The sequence below is a fragment of the Diadema setosum genome, chromosome 4, assembly GCF_964275005.1.
Source record: "Diadema setosum chromosome 4, eeDiaSeto1, whole genome shotgun sequence".
NCBI lineage: Eukaryota > Metazoa > Echinodermata > Echinoidea > Diadematoida > Diadematidae > Diadema > Diadema setosum.
The window spans coordinates 18,585,041-18,607,637 of record NC_092688.1 but is presented as its reverse complement, the minus strand read 5'-3'; the positions used below and the strand labels follow the sequence as shown (position 1 = coordinate 18,607,637).

General features: G+C 36.3%; 1 protein-coding gene across 1 annotated transcript in view; it reads right to left on the bottom strand.

Annotated features, from left to right (window-relative positions):
* Positions 1–16,759, bottom strand: part of LOC140227582 (clathrin heavy chain 1) — a 60,522-nt gene extending 43,763 nt beyond the window's left edge. Inside the window, exon 1 of the mRNA XM_072307997.1 lies at positions 16,592–16,759. Coding sequence (XP_072164098.1) covers positions 16,592–16,633 — 42 coding nt within the window. The 5' untranslated portion in view covers positions 16,634–16,759. The remainder of the gene's footprint in view (positions 1–16,591) is intronic.
* Between the last annotated feature and the right edge of the window lie 5,838 nt (positions 16,760–22,597).

Sequence of the window (22,597 nt, the reverse complement as noted above, 5' to 3'; positions counted from 1 at the left end):
GTAATTTTCATAACACTTTGAATCACTATCATACACGTTTAAATATCTAGGAACCCACATGTCTCAAAGTTGTTTCCCCACAAACCGCTTCTAATCAACACCTGTACTACTGCACATTCAAAGACACACACCTTCAAACATGTACAGTAGTACCAACCACACACAGGAGGTGTACAATGAGAGGTCGTAACATATGGAAGCTTCCTCTGCCATTTGCAGGCAGTGATATTGTAATCCTTTCATTCAGAAACCTGACGACAGCTATCCAATTGTCCTACCAAAGCACGTGTGTAGACCTGCAAATGCTATACAAATCGGTAATGATCTGAGCCCCGCATCATATATTACGCACACACACACACATACACACACAGCTCTAATAATATGAATACGCATTTTGCAATGGGAAGGGAGAGTACTGTACTGTAGCTCCTCCACCACTTACACATCACCAACAAACACATGGATGGTACATGGGGGCATCTGCAACACTGTGTACGCATCATAATGTGTGGAAGCCTCACTAGTGCACGTCCCCCTGCATCGTGCTGTACAAAAATGTACATACAGTACATAATGAACTGCAAGGATGCCTAAGAAAAGAACTGATAGTGATATGAGTACACTGTATATCAGAGAACTGTATACATTGTAGCTCCACTACAGTCAATGTGCAGACGATACTGTATCTTGTAATTTCGATAGCATGCACATTTCATAATAACCACAACAGAAATCTTACTGGAGTATGAAGTTAAAGGGATCATATAGTTTTGGTTGAGACCTAATTTCAGGTTTCTAACATTTTTCAGTGAGATAATAAGAAATCTCTTATGAAATGTGAAAGAGCATGTAATTCCATGAGGAATTCAACATTTATTTGATAGAAATTGGTTTTGAAATGGCTGAGATATCTAAAACAGAGCAATTCTAATAAAGTGTGGGACCCACCTTTTATTACGATTGCTTTGTTTTACTTTGTTTTTGGATGTGTCAGTCATTCCAAACCCAATTTTCAACAAATAAACTTTGAATTCCTCTTAAAGTGGCACGCTCTGTACTATTCAATAAGTGTTTACTTGGTATCTCGCAAAAAGTTAAAAGCCCAGTTCTCATCTCCACCAATACTCTACCATCCCTTTAAGCCTTGAATTGTGGATATGGCTGCATCATTCTCAAATGTCACAATAAGGGTTGAGCAAAAATAGACTCACTGGACACATACTGTAAACACTATCTTCATAAATCGGGACTTGGCAACAATTTTCCAAGAGGTTAAATTCACAATCTTGGATTACATTTAATGAATGGAGAAATGCATGCATGCACGTCTAATTCATGTAGGGATCAGAGTTAATATTTTTTGTGTTTTTAAATTAGCAAAAAGCACCCAACTTGCAAATTCACAAAAAATAAAATCCTCACAAAATATAGGGTGTATACAGCGCACTACAGCTCTAGTTTCCCCTGGGCTCTACTGGCAAGTTGGCACACATGTCACACATACATTGTAATCACATGTGTTGACCATAGAAAAAAACATCATCCACTGGGAAAGATGGGCTGTATTACAAGACAAACCCCCAGTTTCAAATGGTCATAACAGAGGGTGCACATCCACTTTATTCATTTCAACCTGAATAAACATTGTACAGCGTCAATGTTCAATGGGCAAGTTTGTAAAGCAAGGTGTGAGTCTAAAGGCATTTGGGGGCCATTACTACATTAGGAAGTGAACATTGCTTGCATATTTCAAGGGCCAGAGAGTACATGGTGATCAATACTTTTAACATCAATTTGCCAATGGCTATCAAATATTCATTTGCATTCAGCCACTTATTCATCAAGGTAATTGGATGATTGATACTGGTTGCTCAATAATGCTCAATGAAGAGAGAAGCAATACTAGCAAGAGGAATTTTATCAGTGAAGTATTCTAACTAATCAATCAATTTCAAAGGACCATACACGTATACAGTAAGAACTTTCAACCATATTATTTATGTTTGGGAATGCAGCAAGTAATTTCTAATACGTGTATAAAGTCTCAAACATTTGTATCACAAACACATGATACAGTGTCATGATCACACCCCAAAACATCTTGTAAAGAATGATAAGATAGTGACCTGTAGAAAAGGTTATTTGCTTTGTAATGATAAGGATGGGGACAGTCTTTCTCCCTGCCATCTCCTCTCTCTCCCTCTGTGGCTCTTATTAAAGCACTATACACATACCAATACCATACTAATGTACATTGTACAGAGTCTCTGTCTGTTAACCCCACTCTTCCAAATATTTTGCAAAATCATGCTTACAAGTTTCAGTTGCTATGGCAACACACAGAATTAAATTACAGTTGTACCAGCCTGCCATTTTGGGAACTCGAGGAAGGAAATCTTGCACAGTAATATTCCATCATTAAAGGTACTGTTACCATTGGGAGCGGTAATCTAAAAAATGTCCCGAGTTATCACATTTGATGCATTTATATGTGCAGGTCAGCTGTATCACAAAACATCCTACCACCTAAAGATTTTGCAATAAAGCTTAAAATATATGGAGATGTCACTATTTTCCTCAATAAACCATAACTGAAGACAGTTTATTCTAGAAACAATTTTATCATATCAAACTATTGTTTACATTCTGTATATTTAACAATGCTTAGAAACATCAGAATTAAGCGCTATATAAATGTTATTCATTATCATTATCATTAGCATTGATTATAATACTGATTAACATTTAGGTATCCCAACTGACGTTTTAGAACTATTTTGAAGCACTAAAACTGGGTTTTTGTGTCATCTGCAAACGGCAAATAATGCCTTCAGACAAAAAGTATCATTTTACAGCCATCCAATCTAAAGTGCAATTAGAGTGCAAAGACTGTATTCACAACTCCCTGCTGCCCACCCCACCCCCTTCCCATCCTCATTTGTGAAAGCAGATACCAAGCCGTCGATCTGTCTGCATTACGCAAGTTAATATCGACTGGCACCAGAAAATAAAGTTTGACCTACAATACACTACATAAAACACACATTTATTTCATGTTGATATTAGAATTAACAGCAACTTTAGTGGTAGTCGGAAATTTGAATTACAGCAACTTACGACTTTTTCTTCTGTGAAAAAATAACAGCTACAATGGTGTATTTTGGCATCAACATGGGATAATACACATGGCAGCCAGCAGCAACTGTCAACACGTCTGTGTTACATGTATCTTCAACAACTTGCACAGCACATGTGAAATCTGCTTGCTTGACATGGTAAACACACAGGTACAACCTTCCGGTGCATGTTCTAGTTTCTTATGACTAGTGTATTCAATTACCAATTACAATGTATATTCATGTACATTCACTCTTTTCTGAAATAAACTGAAGCCCTAGATCATGCTGTCTCTCTTTTTGAGATCCAACCTGCTTTCAACATTACATCTGCAGATGCTGACTGAAAAACATATGTAATTATAATGACAATAAATTAATTTCAGCAATTGTTATATCTGTAATTCATTCTATTTAAAACTCTCCCTAATTTCTGCTATGAGAATTTGTTACGTTCAATTTTTGTTTTACTTTACTGAGCAATTATAATCTTATACAGAGTTGAGAAAAATTACAATGTAAGTTCCAAATTCACCAATTACTTTGTTGCTACAATTCCAATGTTTGTGTACATTGTATAGTGCCCATGTAAGTTTGCTACATGTACAGTTGTAGGTTGAACAGGACTTTTCTGTTTGCTTACAGTATTCAATTAACCAATACATAATGTAATGCTCTTTACAATGTAGGTACAAATGTATACCAAGTACTGCTAACTAGTCAATTTTCTGTTCAAGGGTCTACATGTAATGTGTAAAGTTAAGAGTTTTACACCCTCCTCAACTTATGCAGCACAAATAAAGGCTTTGTCATTCAAGAAACAATCACCGTGTACACAAAGTTGATGGGTATGGCATCACCAACAAATATAGCACTAAATCAAGATGAATCAATAAGGCTTTGTACATTGAACTATGAATCATTGATCCAATAATGATACCTGGCTGTGATAATTTGCATTGTATACCCATAAGCCTACTGTATGTACAGTTGTATATTGTATACAAGTAGCAGGGCTTGACAGTAACATTTTTGTCTGGTGGCTTCTTGGGCCACTAAAATCTATGAATTAGACATTTTGGTGACCTGAAAGAGAAATGTAGTGACCCAAAATAAAATGAAATAAACAAAAATTGATTTTGAATTTTCAGTGGCTGCCCAATCAGGCAACCAAGTGTAGATATCCTTCTGGAACTTTGGCAGCACAACATAAAGTTTTAGTGGCCTTGGGCCACCGGGCCACCGCTAATGTTGAGCCCTGCCTATAGTGCATTTTCAAGGGAAGGTAAACCCAAAGAGCAATGTGGATTGAGTGAAAGCAACATTAGCAAAGCACATCAGTGAAAGTTTGAGGAAAATCTGACAATCGATGCAAAAGTTATGAATTTTTAAAGTTTTGGTGTTTGAACCGCTGGATGAGGAGACTACTAGAGGTTATGACGTATGAGTGGACAGCAATATAAAGAAAATATAAAGGAAAATCAACAAAATTCACTTTTCTAGCATTATGAAAAGGCACTTGCCTAACCGCTTTCAGAAAGCAGGGGGAATAATTGCTACCCTTAACATATGTCAGCATGAAGTTGATGGAATTTGTGGTTTTCATGAAAAATGAATTTTTGTGAAAATTTCTTTATATAGCTTTTATATTGTTGTCCTCTCATACGTCATAACCTCTAGTAGTCTCCTCATCCAGCAGTTCCAACACCAAAACTTTAAAAATTCATAACTTTTGCATCGATTGTCCGATTTTCTTCAAACTTTCACTGATGTGTTCTACTGATGTTGCTGCTTTCATTCAATCCACATTGCTCTTTGGGTTTACCTTCCCTTTAATACACATGCTAAGATCTTCATGGGAGCAACGGGATTGAATAAGCGACAGTGGTAAGCACTGACAAAATGAAATGACAGAGGTACTGTCATGGATGAAATTCAAATTGGATTTCACGCATACAGTCAAAGGGGCATTTTGTTGCAGAAATTATCATCTTATCATCATGACAGTAAATTGGTACAATTGCACATATCTCTGAACTTCACTGTACGTGTATGTGTATACTGTATCTTGCAAGAGAGGAAGATTAGTTTGAATGCATTGAATTCATTAAACCTGCTAAAATCAGAAAAAAAGTTTGCCAATTTGAGGAAACCAGGAAGAATATCTCCTACAGTGTAACTGTATTGCCAATTTCAAGACTCAGTCATGAACTTTAATGATTACAACTGCACATTAAGTCTGCAGTGTGGTCACAAAATGAATTACAGTATACATCATGCTCATCCAAGATGATTGGGTTCGACATCATAACCCCACTTCGCAAGGAGGGACTTTATCTTAAAACTTTAAATTCTGGTATGTGTGTGTGTTGTTGTTGTTGTTGTTTTTTTCCAATAAAAAAGCAAAACTTTAATTTTGGTGACTGAGTGGCATTGCACATTGAATCTGCTCATTACAAATGCAGACATTTCATGTTTACATTTGTATTCTACCATAGTAGGTCAAATATTGACTTTAGAATAGCCTGAATGCCCTCTGCAAATGACAAGAGTATCTTCCATTTCATAACTGAATGAGTGACTAAAAAGGCATGCACACTCATTGTGTGAATTTGCTGTGAGAACCATGTAGTTTACTTGCCTTATTTCAATGAGCAGTTGTTGTTTTTTTGTGAATAATAATGTATACATGTATGCATTAAAGGGATGGTATACGAGTTTTGGTTGATTTTTACTTTTTGTGAGGTGAGAAACCACTTCAGAATTATTTTCAAGAGCATAGAAACTTATGAGGAATTCAAAGTTTATTTGATGTAAATCAGCTTTGAAATGGCTGAGATATCCAAACACCTTGGTCCTAATAAAAGTTGGGGCCTGACTTTTATTAGGACCATTTTGTTTTTGGATAACTCACCTGGATTTCAAAACAGATTTTCATTAAACAAACTTTGAATCCCTCTTAGAAATATATGTTCTTTTTTCATAAGTAGTTTCCCAGTGGGTGCGTGTATCAACTCATATCACTTCAGGTGCAGAATTAAGTTTTCCAAACAACTATCAGAGAGATTTGGGCAATTGATATCTAAACACAAAGCTGTTTTGATTATGGTGTTAGAAACACATTTTTGAAACGCCAAAAAAAAAAAGGATCACAAACATGTTTGAGCCAGAAACATGTTTCTGAGGAGAGGATAAAGCCAGAGTCATTTTGAAAGGTGTTTATAACTCGGACCTGCCCACACCAACCACTTCCAACTACACATCTCCGCTCCTCGGGTCAAACTGCGCAATGGAGCTGTGCAGTGACACGAGTTCCTCTTGACTCACATGAGAGATGATAAATGCAACAACTTGAGTAACGTGATCCGAAAGGACTTTGCAAATGCATTTAGACAGTGGGTATTGAAACATGTTTCAAACATGGGAAAGATGATATAAATGTACAAGGCTTGTACAGTTGTAGCCACTACATGTATCTCACAAAAAAGGGTTAAAATCTGAAGCCCATCTCATCCAAAACTATACCATCTCTTTAAATGAGAATGTCTAAAGCGGGAAAAAATTGTATTACAGTCAAACTCGGATACCTCGACGTCGGATAAGCCGAATATCACTTACCTCGGGGGCAAAATGAAAGTCCCGATTGTTCCTATGGAGTTTCCGTGTATTAAAATTCGCGTAGCTCGAACAAAGATAACTCGAAGTTCGGTTACCTCGAAGGGAAATCTAATGTCCCGATCTTAATCAACTTATTGTTTTTCCCAGCATGTTGCTCGAATCGAAATTGCAAACATCACTCAGCATCTCCGATTAAGCGCGCGTGGACAGCGAAGACATGTCACAAATGTTTTCACACTCGATTGTAAATATTCTCAGACCCAGAACAATCGCGCGCCCAAGAAGAAATACCCGATACACAGCTGACAAGGAAAATCCCCAACACCTACCAACACACGTACATGGTATGCACATAGCACCCGTGCCAATGGAGTGCTTTACGATAGCACTACGCGCTGCCCCATCATTTGCTTTTCTTTAACCACTGTGTTTTGATTTTTGATCGAGACAGTCATACCGTGCGCGTAGATTTCTCAACCGTCGGGGCGCACCTGCTTACGTTGACAGTTATATCTTTGCCATTAATCACGCTCCACTGTCAAAACATCAATCTCCCTCGTAGTGCCTTTTTTTTTTTTAACTTTTTTTTTTTTTTTGCCTTTCACGAAGTTTACTTCCCCGAGAACGCAAGCACTGAAACTTTTTTTCCCCCAGCAATGCGATTATGAAAATCTGGAAGTATAGGCCGATCACAATGAAGAATAGAATATACACAGGGTTCCGCACTTATAAGTTTTATCGGGCCACCAATATCATTGATTTTTATTTTCTAGTGGTCGAAAGTAAAATCTGGTAACAAAAAAAAAAAAAAAATCAGGAAAAACATTACAAAAACTAAATCGGTCCTACTAAACAGAGAGAAATTATTATTAAGCATTATTGAAGTGATACAGATGCCCATGTCTAAAACAAATGAATAGAAAATTTAATCATCTTACTCTGTGTTTAAAGATTTGACAAATAGGCGTAGAGATTATTTAAAAAGTTGCCCATTATATTGAGGAGGTCAAAACTTACGTTTGAAATGAGAAAATGGGAGCATTTGCTGACATTTGTTAGCATCCGACATTGTTTTAGCATTGTAAAAAGCCGAAAGTTACCGTTATTCGTTTTTAAATGTAAAAGCAAACAACCGACATTCATTTTAGAATCTTACGGAGCTGAATACTATCCTAATCCATTTCCAAACGTGAAAGCAAACATCCGCTATTTGTTTTAGCATCTAACTGAGCGGATTAATACCATTAATCATTTCCAAATGTTAAAGCAACAATCTGTTATTTATTCTTGCATCGTACGGAGCAGAATATTACCGTTATTCATTTCAAACATCCGACATATATTTCATTATCGAACGGAGCCGAATGTTACTGCTGTCGACTTCCGAAAGTGAAATGAATCATCTGACAATTATTTTATCATCGCATGGAGCCGAATGTTACTGTTTTTCATTTTTGAACGTCAAGGCAGACATCAGACATTTTGGACCATGAAACGTATAGCTGAATGTTACTGATATTTATTTCGAAATGTACCGTAGCAAATATCCAATATTTTTTTAACATCGTATGGGGCAGAATGTTACTGCTGTTCACTTCCAAACATGCCAAACCTAAAAGCAATCATTCGACATGATTATCATCTTCCGGAGCTGAATGCTATTGACATTTACTTTCGAACGTAAAAGCACACATCCGGCATTTATTTTATCAGCGTACGGAGTTGAATATTATTGTTATTCACTTCAGAACATCAAAGCAAACATTCGACATTTATTTTAGCATCTTCCGGAGCTAAATGTTATTGCAATTTACTTTCGAACGTAAAAGCAAACATCCAGCATTTATTTCATCATTGTCAGGAGTTGAATATTATTGTTACTCTTTTCCGAACGTCAAAGCAAACATCAAACATTAATTTTACCATTAAACGCAGCTGAATGTTACTGTTATTCATTTCGAAATTTAAAAGCAAACATCAGACAGTTATTTTAGCATCATATGGACATGATGGAGCAGAATATTACTGCTATTTTCTTCCGAACATAAAAACGATCATCTGACATCTATTTTAGCATCTTCCGGAGCCGAATGCTATTGCTATTTACTTTCGAAAGTATAAGGAAACATCCGACATTTATTTAACCATCGTACGGAGTTGAATGTTATTGTTTTTCATTTCCGAACGTCACAGCAAAAATTCGACATTTATTTCAGCGTCTTCCGGAGCCGAATGTTATTCTTATTCATTTCCGAACGCAAAATCAAATATCTAACATTAGTTTTTGCACCATACGGGGCTGAGTCTTATCGTTATTCATTTCCAAAAGTATGAGCAAACATCCGACATTTAATTTAGTATCATACCGAGTCGAATATTGCCGTCATTCATTTCCACAATTAAACGCAAACCCCTGACATTTATTTTAGCATCTTACGTAGCCGATTGTTACCGCTGTTCATTTTCAAAAGTAAAGGCAAACATCCGATTTTTTTTTTTTTTTTTTTTTTTTTTTTGGTGGCGCGATCGGGCCACCAAAATCTTTATTTCTGAAATTTTGATTTCATTTCCGATTTTCACTCAATTCATTCATATAAAAGTTGATTCAATCCAAATTGACAAGCATGCAAACAATCAGTAGGCACTATAACAGACACCATGTTAAACATCGATAAACGTCGAACATCGATAAACATCGGATAAGTCGAAGAAAATTCGACGTACGCGTACCTCGAAATTCGCGTACGTCGAACCATTTTCTTCAGTCCCGACGAATTCGAGGTATCCGAGTTTGACTGTAATTCATTTTCAGGATGATATAAATATAAGAATTAGTCAATCAGCAGATTCAATGTGATATTGTTGCAATTCCAGTGTGCCATGAGAAATGTTATTTCCCACATATGGATGTGTATATCACAAAGTGTATTTCAAACCAACAAGATCAGAATCCAATAGAAATTATAAAAGCAGAGTAATACTATTTTGGGCAAATTATGTGGTGCTCTGCAATACTTTTCATGTTTCTAAGCTCAGTTAATGGTAAATGTGTGCATACAAGTGTGTACATACACTGTACATATGTATTTGTGTGTGTGACTGAACTTGTCACATCCCTTTCTGTCTGTATATCTGTCTTATCCCCCCCCCCCCCCCCCCCGAGTTGAATGAAAGAACATTTTACAAGCTACTGTACGTGCTTCCTTTTGTCAATTTATCGCAAGAATTGTAAAGAAAAGTACTGTGCTCAAGGTGTTTCAAATGATCAGAGCCACTTGATATCTGAGAGCGGACACTCTGTCAATGGGATATCCTTCTGGTCCCAATGTTTATGTTGGGAGAGGAAACATCGTATTGGTCTTCATGGCTTGGAAAGCGGGGTTTCTGGACAGTTCCTTCCTATCCCAAAGGAGACGTACCAGGTCATAGAGAGTAGAAACAAGACAGTGTCTAAATACAATGATTAAGCTTTCAGTAGATGCCAATACTCATGACATGCAATTACTGAGCGAAATACAGCAACCCATTTTAAATTGCCAATTTTGCATAATGTCAGACATAAATATGTCATGATGCTATTATAATAGGCCCATCATTGTAGTTTATTTAGTTCAGAAGTTCATTCCTTCTTATTTATTGGGTAAGGCAAACACAAAAGCGAGCATAGTTCATGTCTTCCTCAATGTCGGTTATGTAAACAGTTATAGCACGTGATGCATGACAGCGTTGATTAAATTGTCTGATTTAAAGAGATTTGACTTGAAGAGATCCCACGCAACTCGATATACATGTAGCTGCTTCCACAGCACACACAAAGATAGGCTGTGAAAGGGAGAAAAAAGACGGTCTGTTTTTTCACCAAGAGTTGGCCAGGACGCATGGTATAAATAGGCACTGACTTCATAAATATCCGACTAACAGCAAACCTACAAATGACCTCATCCTCGTGTCTGACTAGGAAGGGCACAGAGAGGAAGCCGTGTGCCATTTCACCCGTGGAAATGTGCAATGACAGTGTAGAACTAGAGTATGTACCCAAACCAATACATACAAAAGTAACTTTAGAGGACAAGTTCACCTTTATTAACATAAGGATTAAGAGAATGCAGCAATATTAGTAGAACACATCAGTGAAAGTTTGAGGAAAATTGGACAATCGACGCAAAAGTTATGAATTTTTAAAACTTTTGTGTTGGAAGCGCTGGATGAGGGGACTACTAAGGCTTGTGATGTCATATGAGTACAACAGTATAAAGAAAATGTAAAGAAAATTCAGCATATTTTCACTTTTTCGCATAATAAAAGAGCACTTGACTTGCCTCTTTCTAAAGGCAATGGGAATAATATTACCCATAACATACCTGTATGTCAGTAACGAGTCAAGGGAATGTGTACTTTTTTTCAAAAGATGAAATTTTGTGAAATTCTCCTTATATTTTCCTTATATTGTTGTACGCATGTGACATCATACACTGCAGTAGTCTTCTCATCCAGTGGTGACTGCACAAAAACTTCAAAAAATCATAACTTTTGAACGAATTGTCCAATTTTCCTCAAACTTTCAATGATGTGTTCTACTAATATTGCTACATTCTCTCAATCCTTCTGTTAATAAAGGTGCACTTGTCGTTTAAAGGGAACCCAAACCCAAAGAGCAATGCTGATTGAGTGAAAGCAGCAACATTTAGTAGAACACATCAGTGAAAGTTTGAGGAAAATCGGACAATCGAGGCAAAAGTTATGAATTTTTAAAGTTTTGGTGTTGGAACTGCTGGATGAGGAGACTACTAGAAATTGACGTATGTGTGGACAACAATATTAAGAGAATATGAAGGGAATTCCACAAAAATTCATTTTTCATGAAAATTACACATTCCATCAACTTGATGCCGTCATATGTTAAGAGTAGCAATTATTCCCCCTGCTTTCTGAAAGCAGTTAGTCAAGTGCTCTTTCATAATGCTAGAAAAGTGAATTTTTGTTGAATTTTCTTTATATTTTCTTTATATTGCAACTGATTGACAAATTGCCCTACATCGACGTAAATAAGCACTGAATTGTTTAAACTAGTCAATGTACCCGTGGAGTGCCAGAAATCCTCTATGGGGATTCCCCCAGAAATGGTCAAGGTCACTGGGTCAACGGAGGTCAAATAACTGTTTTGCGCTACTCCTTGGTCCGATTTCGGCCAAACTTGCTGGAAGCATAACTAAGCCTACACCTGGGAAATCCCCATTGAGGATATTTCTGGGGGAAATATGTCATACTGAGGTGCCACCGCATCTACCAATGCAGCCAAGGTAGGACAAGTAAGAAATCAATATAGCGCCCTCTATCGGATGTCTGATTATTGCAGCTGAAGATTAGAAGTTATTTGACCTTTGACCCCAGTGACCTTGACCTTTCCAAAAATGAACCCCTCAAGGGCAATTTCGCGGTGAACCTGCATTCACCCACTAAGTTTGATGGAGATCGGACCAAGGACCTTGGAGGAGTAGAGGAACAAACAGACAGACAAACAGACAGACAAACGTTGCTCGAATTATAGTATGATATTGTTGTCCACACATACACTACCGGTACGTCATATCCTCTAGTAGTCTCCTCATCCAGCGATTCCAACACTAACACTTTAAAAGTTCATAAATTTTGCAATGATTGTCCGATTTTCCTCGAACTTTCACTGATGTGTTCTACTAATGTTGCTGTTTTCACTCAATCTGCATTGCTCTTTGGCCCGAATTCATGAAGGTGGCACAATTGAAACCATGGTTTAAACCATGGACAATTTGTATGGAGCGCTAAGTGTCGCATGGCCTATTTTGTTACGAAATCAGTCATTTCACTACGTTACGAAATGATCGTGTCGTCGACGAAATGACTGATTTCGCAATGAAATAGGCCATGTGACATTTGGCACTCCATACATATTGTCCATGGTCTAAACCATGGTTTCAATTGTACCACCTTCGTGAATTCAGGCCCTAGGGTTTGGGTTTCCTTTAAAAACAAATCACACCTGAACTGAGATTTTCATCGGATGCGTGAACCCATCTTATAGTGTGTAATTTAAATCTCCTTTTCAACAATTACGACTATCATATTAACAGCAGTCTAAAGTCCTAGCAATTATCCCTACAGCCAGCAATGAATTTCTTGCGCTGGAAAGTGTCAAGCATAAACAGTTGAGCAAGAGTCAACTATGTACATTTGCAAAACTTAACGTCCTAAATCACCAACAGTCAATGTATTCAAGCAGTAATGAGGGAGTTTTCTTATGATGATGAATGATTGGCTTGACTTGCAGACATGGAATGGAAGCTACATGTATGGCATCAAATCTACTGTCAGCAAAAATTGAACATGACATTTGACATAATGCATGAAGGTCTTTATACAAGGACATAAAAAGTGCACACATCAGCAAAGGTGTGCCTATCATGTAGCCTATGACAGACTGTAAAGTGTAATTGTTGACTTTTGTTTGAATTTGTTGCTGTAAACTTCTCAAATACCAGATGTGCTAAACATTGAGCATTCTGTGCACCTTGCATACAGCCCACCAGGCAGAAGAGCCACAGGCCATGACATCGGCCAAATTGAATACAAAATGCAGGGTTCAACACTAACGGTGGCCCGGTGGCCCGGGGCCACCAAAAATGAAAGTCGGGCCACCAAATTAAGAAGTTAATCATCGGGTCACCAAAAAAAGAAGTTAGTGTGGAGCCCGGCAAAATGGAATATCTCCTGGATGAGCTGCACATAATGTGCTCAGACCACAGGTACATGTACTCCATTCTGATATTGCAGTGATCTTCTCCTCATGCATTCACTTCAGACCAAGATGAGGTTCACAATAATTTTTATTGGCCTCATTCCTGTCAAGTCATAACTTTCTTTAAATGTATTCTCTCTTTTTTACATAAAAGAAGTCGGACAGTGTCACTGAATTAATAATGACTTGGTCACAATAGAAATTGTTGATGTACACACTGTATCTACGCCTTTATCAGACCAATTTATATCATAGGCAGGGTAACTGGCCCAACAGTTTTCTGGCATAAAGCAAGAGTACTTTATTGACATCTTTCAGATGGCAGGGGGAATATTATACCAAACAGATGACCAGAAGAAAAAAAAAAAATCATAATGATTTGTACATTTTATTAAAAAGTTACACTTGTGGAATCTTCATTATATCTTTTATATACATTGTATAAAGAAATTGTTGTCTACTCATCCATTGATGGCACATGGATTTAACCAAAACTTTCAAAATTCATAACTTTTGAACAGACTGATTTTCCTCAAATTTCACTAATGTCTTGTGTACTACATTTGTGGCTAACACAAGTACTTCTGCATTCACTGAATTAATGTTTATTTGAAGTAAATTTCCCTTTACAGTTTAAGAAGCAAATTTCCTTTTAACAGTTTAAGAAGTAAATTTCCCTTTAACAGTTTGATGAAGTACATTAAAAATGCTATCTGCTGTACATCACATACATGTTTTTTAACTCTTAGAAAGTGTATACAAATAGTAATCATCATAATATTTAAAGAATCATAAAAACAAAGGGCTTATTCCCACATCATTATCAATCCCACTATTCACTCTACCTTGAAGCCCTGTGATTTTTGTTTTTGTAGCCTAGAAACGAAAGCTTTGATAACTTTTCCGGGTAGACTGTACTTATACAATGAACTTGGGCTGTTTCCTGCCAGCTTGTATAGGCCTACAAACGTGTGACAACATGCATACATGGTGGCAACCATTCAAAGGGTAACTGCTCAAACTTACAAAACCAAGTGTCTCTTGTGGGGGGGGGGGGGGGGGGGGAATCCAAAACCTTACCATTCTCACTCATGCAGTATCAACCCCTTGAAGAAGGACTATTTTCCCTATAACACACATTTTCCACTCACCCCAGCCCAAGAATACTCAGGGACTAGCCTTCAACAGGTTAAAGTAATGTGACTTGCCACTACAAGGCCCAAATACCCAGAAAGCATTGTTGCAAGGCACAGGTGGGCAATTGAACAGTGTCAGAATCTGAGAGAGCTAAGACAGGGCTGCACATTAAACCATTTTTCCTACTGGTCCGACCTATCCCTATCAATCAGTACAAATATGTACACATGGTAGATACGATACCCAGTTTTTCCATTTACACTGGTCTGAACCAAAAATTTACTTTTTCTTTTTCTTTTTCTTTTTTTGCTGGTCTATACAATGTTATTATCTTACAGCCTTGTATTTTTCAATGATCATGACAGGCTAGTAAATTTGGCAATTTCTGAAAAGTTATAGGCCCAACAGTTATTTTTATCAATTTGGGACCGTGGGACCATGGGGCCTGGACCAATGTTAAGCATTGGCTTAGACATACTGACAGTCTCCCATACATAACGTGATTCCTCGAGAATTATCATGAAACCATTGTCTTTAGAAATCCCCGAGAACAAATACAGTGTAGAGTATACCATGTGTAATTGTTTCATGTGACAGATTTTTTTTTGGGTGACCCTGTCTGTAGCAAGTTAAGGTGGCAATATTTCTGTTCTACTCCACGCACCTCTATCATTCACTTCATATCAAAATCTTGTGATATACATGTATGCTTAGCTTACAGTAGTACAAGGGGTGTAATGAAAATAAACTCATCCTTCAGTTTTTCTTTTTCTTTTCTTTTTCAAATTCATGATTTAGAGTGGAGAATTGTGGGGGAAAAAAAAATTGAGATAGTTGCCCAAATTCAAAATTGTTAGCAAAATCATTAAGTAGCATGTGAATCACTGTGTGTATCTTAATGATAAAACAAAATCAGAATTGAATAAACTTCTACCGACACAACATGCCTACAAGCTTGTTGTACCTTCAAAATTAACATTTTAACAACAGGTGTCCATGGATGTTCATCATTAACTTAGTTAAGTAGGGGTTGGTAGGTCTATATTTACTATGCCTCATTGATCATTTGTGCCTTTTGAGTTCCAATCTCTGTACAGTAACAACCTGTACAGCTGTATATCTCATGGAATTAAAGCAAGCCACCCGGACCCATAATTCGACCGTAACACCGTCCAAAATTTGACAGCCTGCTACACGTGCAAACCTATGCCTTTGCGAGCAATCAAATTTTGGTACAGGAGGTCGAACTTTTAGTGCAGGTTTTTCATAACTGTTGGTGTTGCCTTCCTCCTGAGCTGAAGCATTCAATGAGAAATTATCTAGAGTTTAAACAAACCACATATTTAAGGAATTTATTTACACATTTGTAGACTTCAAAGTTACAACAGCATGACTTAATTATGCATGGCAACTACAGCCAAATGTCATCTGAATAACATTTAGAATGAGAGGTAGATCAGTGCCATGTGGCTTGAAACAGTGTTATGAAAGGTGCATAACCCACAAATGAAAATTCCCCACACAGCCCTCGACTGAGGATCCAGTGGGGACCGACCTTTATGGCCGACAAGTAGACACCTCCCCTTCATCATGGCTTCAACCACGAGTTGTCTATTTACTCACAACCTGGAATAACAAACTCATAATACACTTTCCCCACTCATAATAACTAAGTTGACTTAAATCATACTGGAAACATATATTCTGTACGATTTTCTGCCTTTCCTGCCTGTGATTCTGACAAATTCACGATATGTTGTGTTTGTCTCGATACCGGCATAATCAGGGTCTAATCGGCCACTATCTTTGGAGGGCGTGTATCTTTATGTTCCACACACAGGATCCACTCCGGTTTACACACGACGACCATGCCCGTTACACGTAGAGTCTATGAGACTTTCATCAAATGTAATTATGGTAGCCGTTAATCGAGACAACTCACCTGTAAATGCTCCTGAAAACGTATGGGCAAAACTTGCGACATCTTTCACTGATTTGCTATCCGATAACCAGAAGAGTTTGTTTATTTCTACGAGCGGAGAAATTGATAATTAACACAGAAATTATGATACGGTGCAGCGGCCGAGTAGGATGAAGCAGGCCGACATGAGTGAAGAGAAATCGGCAGTAGTTCCGGATTACGGAAAAATAATTTCTATCACATAAATAATCTCATATAGAGAAAGTGGCTATATTTAGAGTAGATAGTAACCATATCAATTCCATTTCTAATGTAATACAAATAATTATGAAAGGTAATAACTGTTTTGTCATATATTTTCATAGATTTGGTAGAACTATATTGTTACGCGAGGAGAAATGTGGCATGCCACATTTACGTTATGATAGCTGCTCGCGGAGCTCTGTGGTGAACCCAAGCGATAAGCAGCAATGTACAACACCTACACGTATGTCAGTTGGCCGCTAGGAATAGCTTCCGGGTGCATTTCTATTCTAATAACGTCATGAAGCGGTTTTTTTCAAAGGTTGCTTTTTGTGGCGCTTTGTTTTAATCAAATCACATCTTAGTGTTATTATTAGCCACTTCTACCCATTTACTTAGTAAGTTTTCCCCGGTACCATTATTATCATCACTATTTTTTAACTATTACCGTGTGACTCGAACTACCAGATCTAAACATTTAGATTAGGGTTCAAATTGCAACTCCATACCCAGTTGAAGATAGTAAGACAAGAAGGAGAAGAACTTCTGAAGAAGAAAAAGAATAAGAACAGTATAAATTGAACCTCTGGAGAAGAAGAAGGAGGAGGAAGAGAAGAAGAACTTTTGACGAAGAAGCCAAGAACATCTGTCTGAGAAGCCGAGAAGAAGGACGTTAAGTGGAAGAGGCTTCATGAAAATCTGACCTAAAATGAGAAAGAATTTTATGATTTTGCATGATTTCAAAGATTGTTTAAGTTACCGTGCTATCCCAAAGGCCTAGTCACCACTTTCCAAGTCTCGATCCCATTGAACTCCACCAAATTGTCCGGCGCTATAAACCTGATTGTAAGTTATCTCTCTCTCTCTCTCTCTTCGTGTTTTACGGCGCCAAAAATAGGAGGCTGTGCATATATGGGTATAAGATATTATAACTATGTATAGGAGGCTGTGCATATCCTTAATACTGTAAGTTTTTAATAATTGCTTTCTTTGTATAAATTTGTGTGCACCATTTTTGTCACTGAAGAAAGTGAGATTTCTGTTTATGCATTATTTCATTGTAAAAAAAAAAAACGAAATAAATTTGAACTGAACTGAACTGAACTGATGGGTAGCATATAGGCTATAAACCACGAGAATTACAATGATGAAAGCACTGACAGTAAAACTAGATACCAATTATGATAAGACAATAATATCTAGAGAATAACCACAAAGCCCAATAGAGGAAATGTTTTGATGCTCTCCAGGTGGAAAACTGGGAAACAGGTCATATTATATTCCGTAGGTTTGCCGGCCCGAAAAGGAAACAAAGTTTATATAAATTCCGTTGGTTCGTTCACGGATAATAGGCCTATAGGCACCATCTTTACATTTTCGAATTAACCGAGCCAATTTCATTTCGAATTAATGAACCTTCGGAATAACGAACGAATGTATAAAGAGAAGTAACACTGTTCTCGCATGCTGAAACCAGAGCACCTCCCTGTGACCTATATTGCATCCTCTTTTTATGAGAAACCCAATTTTTTGTGTTATAATCATGATAATAATCATATAATATTGATAATGGAATAATATTGATTATACTGAAAACGTAGTATTAGATTGCAATTGTACTCCAGTTCGTCAACAAGTTGGGTTTTTTTTTTGTGATTATGGGTGTAGTTTGCTTGTTTGTATGTGTTTATTCCATCATTGTGTGTGTGTGCGCATATTTTTCATTCAAATTTTCATTGCGTATAAGACGGTCTTACCTGTTCTATAACAACACATTCTTTTGTCACTAAATGTTGGTGTGCTTATTTTTTCCATGATTAACGAACCTTCAGATCAACGAACTTTCAGAATAACGAATCTTTATTCATTTTCGGATGAACAGCCTTCTGAATAACGAGCCTCGTTTCATTTTCGGCATTAGGCCTACGAACCTTAAATTCGGATTAACGAAGCTTTTTCCATTTTTGGATTAACAAACCATCGGAATAATGAACTGTAACCATCACTTGACATGCAAAACGTCCAGTGAAGAGATGTAGTTAAACAGCACTGATTTTATTGAAGCATCACTTGTATTTTTGGTAGACCCGATTTCGTTTTATCTAGGAGGTTCACATGGGATTGGAATCACAACTGTCTTTTTGAACCCACGCATGTTCGATGCCGCCAGTCAAAAATGTTTGTTCGTTTGTTCGTTCGTTCGTTCGTATTTTATTTTGCTTCTCAATCAAATCAAATAAAAATGAATAACATCAATGTGACAAATTCAAACCAAACATAACCAAATGACAAAAGAGCAATACAATGTACAAAACAAAAGTGCAGTTGATTCTATACATGCATAACAGAAATCTTTGTAAAACATTGATTGTTATAATACAAATAAGGCAGTACATTAAAGATTAAATAGGGAAGCAGGAGACCGTCAGCATAAGCATAGCTTGACTGGGCTGATGGCCTCATTGGGAAATATAACTCTGGTTTGACTCTCACAGAAAGTACAGTTGTTGTTTTGTTTTGGGTTTTTTGATGTTATTGTTCTATACGTTACAATAGTATGCTTTATAGGGAAAGAGATGTGAGTGAGTGCTGTGCGAGTGCAATAGGTGACTTAAATGTTTGTGTTCGGGCCATTTATTATTCTTCAGTATATCAGTACCATAGTACTAGCAATTTCAAACCTAAACATAAACAAAATCATATCAAATTATTATACATTATAATACTAAATATACAGTATTGAGTTAACATATATTTCTTTAAGCTAGCTTTAAAAGAAAACAAAGATGTCGTGTCTTTAAGGAGTCGGGTAAAGCATTCCATGTATAAGGTCCATGATGCCTCACTGACCTGTGAGCTATAAGAGATTTTGGATTATGTAGATGAAAATCTATTCAGTGTCTTGTAGGGTACGAATGAATGTTAGCATTATAATCGAAAAAGTTTAGAAAAGACTGTGGTAACAAATTTTGCGTGTACTTATACATAAATACATAAGTTTTAAACTTATGTATATCATCAATTTTTAACACATTTAGCTGCTTGAATAACGGAGTCGTATATGCGCTAAATACGTATATAGTGTGAACATATTCTGATCGCCTTCTTTTGTAATAAATTCAATAACAGCTTATCTGCGTCTTATTACAATTACCCCAAACAATATTACACTAAGCCATATGAGGGAAAATAAATGAATTATAAAGCATAATATGTAATGATTTAGAAGACAATAAATATCGCAATTTATATAATATACCAATCTGTCTGGATATAACAGTTGTCATATTCCTTATATGATCATGTCAGGTCAATTATTCAAAATTACTCCCAAAAAAATAGTAGACGTTCGTCAACAATTTTCCGTCAATACAAATATTACATTCATCAGGTTGAGAATGTGAGCTGTTGAAATACATATAATTAGTTTTTGATATAATCAATGACAATCTATTACTTTTAAACCATAAATGAATTTCCAACAATCCAGTGTTTAATATATTTACAAGGGTATCAAAACTTCTGTGAGAAAATACAATATTTGTATCATCCGCAAAAAGTGTGAAATGCAATAATGGGGCCGAATAAACAATATCATTTATATATAAAATGAATAATAACGGACCTAATATGGAACCTTGCGGGACGCTGTTTTTATTGTAAGTATAAGTTGTGACTCAGTAGTTCGAAATTGGACATATCGTTGTCTATTCTTCACATAATCTACAAACCATAATATAAAGTATTACCACGCCCCCCATAATGACAAAGTTTTTTAATTAATATCATGATCTATCCCTATCAAATGCTTTGCTAAGATCCTTAAATATACCAATAACATGTTCTTTACGTGACAAACAATCTAATACCTTATCATAAAATTGAATAATAGCTTGATCTGTTGAATGAAATTTTCTAAAACCATACTGATTTGACACAAATATATTGTTACTAACTAGAAAATCATAGAGACGGCAATGCATTATTTTCTCAAGAATTTTTTATATTGCTGGTAGAATTGATATTGGCCGATAATTAGACACAACTGATGAATCATCTTTTTTTGTAAATTGGTACTACTTTGGCCATTTTCGAGAGTTTGGGCAGACACCCGTGGTTAACGATAAATTAAATATATAACACGAAGGAGTAGAAATGAAATAGATAATCTTTTTTAAAAGGTTTACACTTATTCCATCATGTCCAGTCGACTTACGATATCTTTAAGAGATTGTACAATATTAATAACTTCATACGGGGTAATTTGTCGAAATTTGTCGAAATTTGAAGGATGTGCCAAAATGGATCTGCCTCACAGAAGGAATATACAATATTGATTCATGTATCATTGTGTGATGAGTGGGGAATATCTTTGTGATGGCAATTAAGCCCTTATTTTCCATGCGAAAACACATATTGATGAAGCCTTTGCAGTTTTCTCTCTATTTATTACATCTGACCGGAATTTGGCATGGAATCGCTCTTCAAAGAATTAAGAAATCTGCTCCAGAATTTTATCAATTTCACAAGATAGAGAGAAAAAAAACCCTGCAGCACAGTGATCCAAATCGGATAAGAAATAGCAGAAGGGAGTTACAACATTCTGAAATTTCATTCCTCCCCCCCCCCCAAAAAAAAAAAACAAAACAAAACAAAACAAAAAAACGAACACTAACTTGACCAGTTGTTACGAATATTCAATCATCAATCATCAAGTTGATGATGTCCTGCGCTCACATTTCCGGAATTTCTTATGCATTTTATGTACAGAAATAACAAAAATCTAATATTTCAGCTGTAGAAATATAAAACTTGCTTTAAAATCAAAATGAAAAAGAACAAATCTGATATATTTCGGTATGGGAATATGCTATTACCTGTAGCTAAAGATGATAAACACTTTTTCCGAATTTCATAATAGCATGCATGAAAACATTATTGTCAGGGCATGATCTGACACCATCAATTCGCTCATTCTTTGAATATTCATATAGAAATGACTGGTCAAGAAATGTTTTCCGAAAAAAGAGAAATTTCCAAATGTAAAGTTTTCCTCATTTCTTATCCGATTTTGGTGTCATTTTTTTGAACGTTCTGCTGAGAGTTTTTCTCTCTCTCTCTCTCTCTCTCTCTCTCTCTCTCGACTCTCTCTCTCTTTCTTTTAGAGTTTATTTATTTTTGGAGTGGATATCCTCTTTAGAGTATAGGCCTAATTGATATACCAATTAGAATGTCGTTCGTGTGTCCGTTTCATTGCAAAAATATTGGTGTTAGATTTAACACTACATCTATAAATTTCTGAAGGGGAAACACATTTGCATGTGGCGTTTATATTCCGACTATTATTGCTGTCTACATCAAGTAACCGATATGAAACTGTGACAGACAAAACTTTTATTTCATGCACCTCCGAATCTTAATATGTTTCAAAAAGGTAATGCATTATCTATACCTTTGATATTCATTCATTAATTCATTTCATTCATTCCTGTTTTATTTTCATTCACAAACATTATTACATGGGTAACACAAACGTCAAAATGATGGCATATTTTTGTAATTTAATGATCATTGGAATACATCTTGTCTCATTAAGGACTTGATGGAAATGTCCCATACCCCATAGAGGGCGACGATTGCCACCTCTCGCATACAATAATATGAGTCTGGCCTTGACACAAAGTTAGTGAAATAAAATGAAAATTGAAATGAAATTAAATGAAATTAAATGAAATGAAATTAAATTAAATGAAATGAAGGCAATGAAAAACAAGCAGCCGTCCA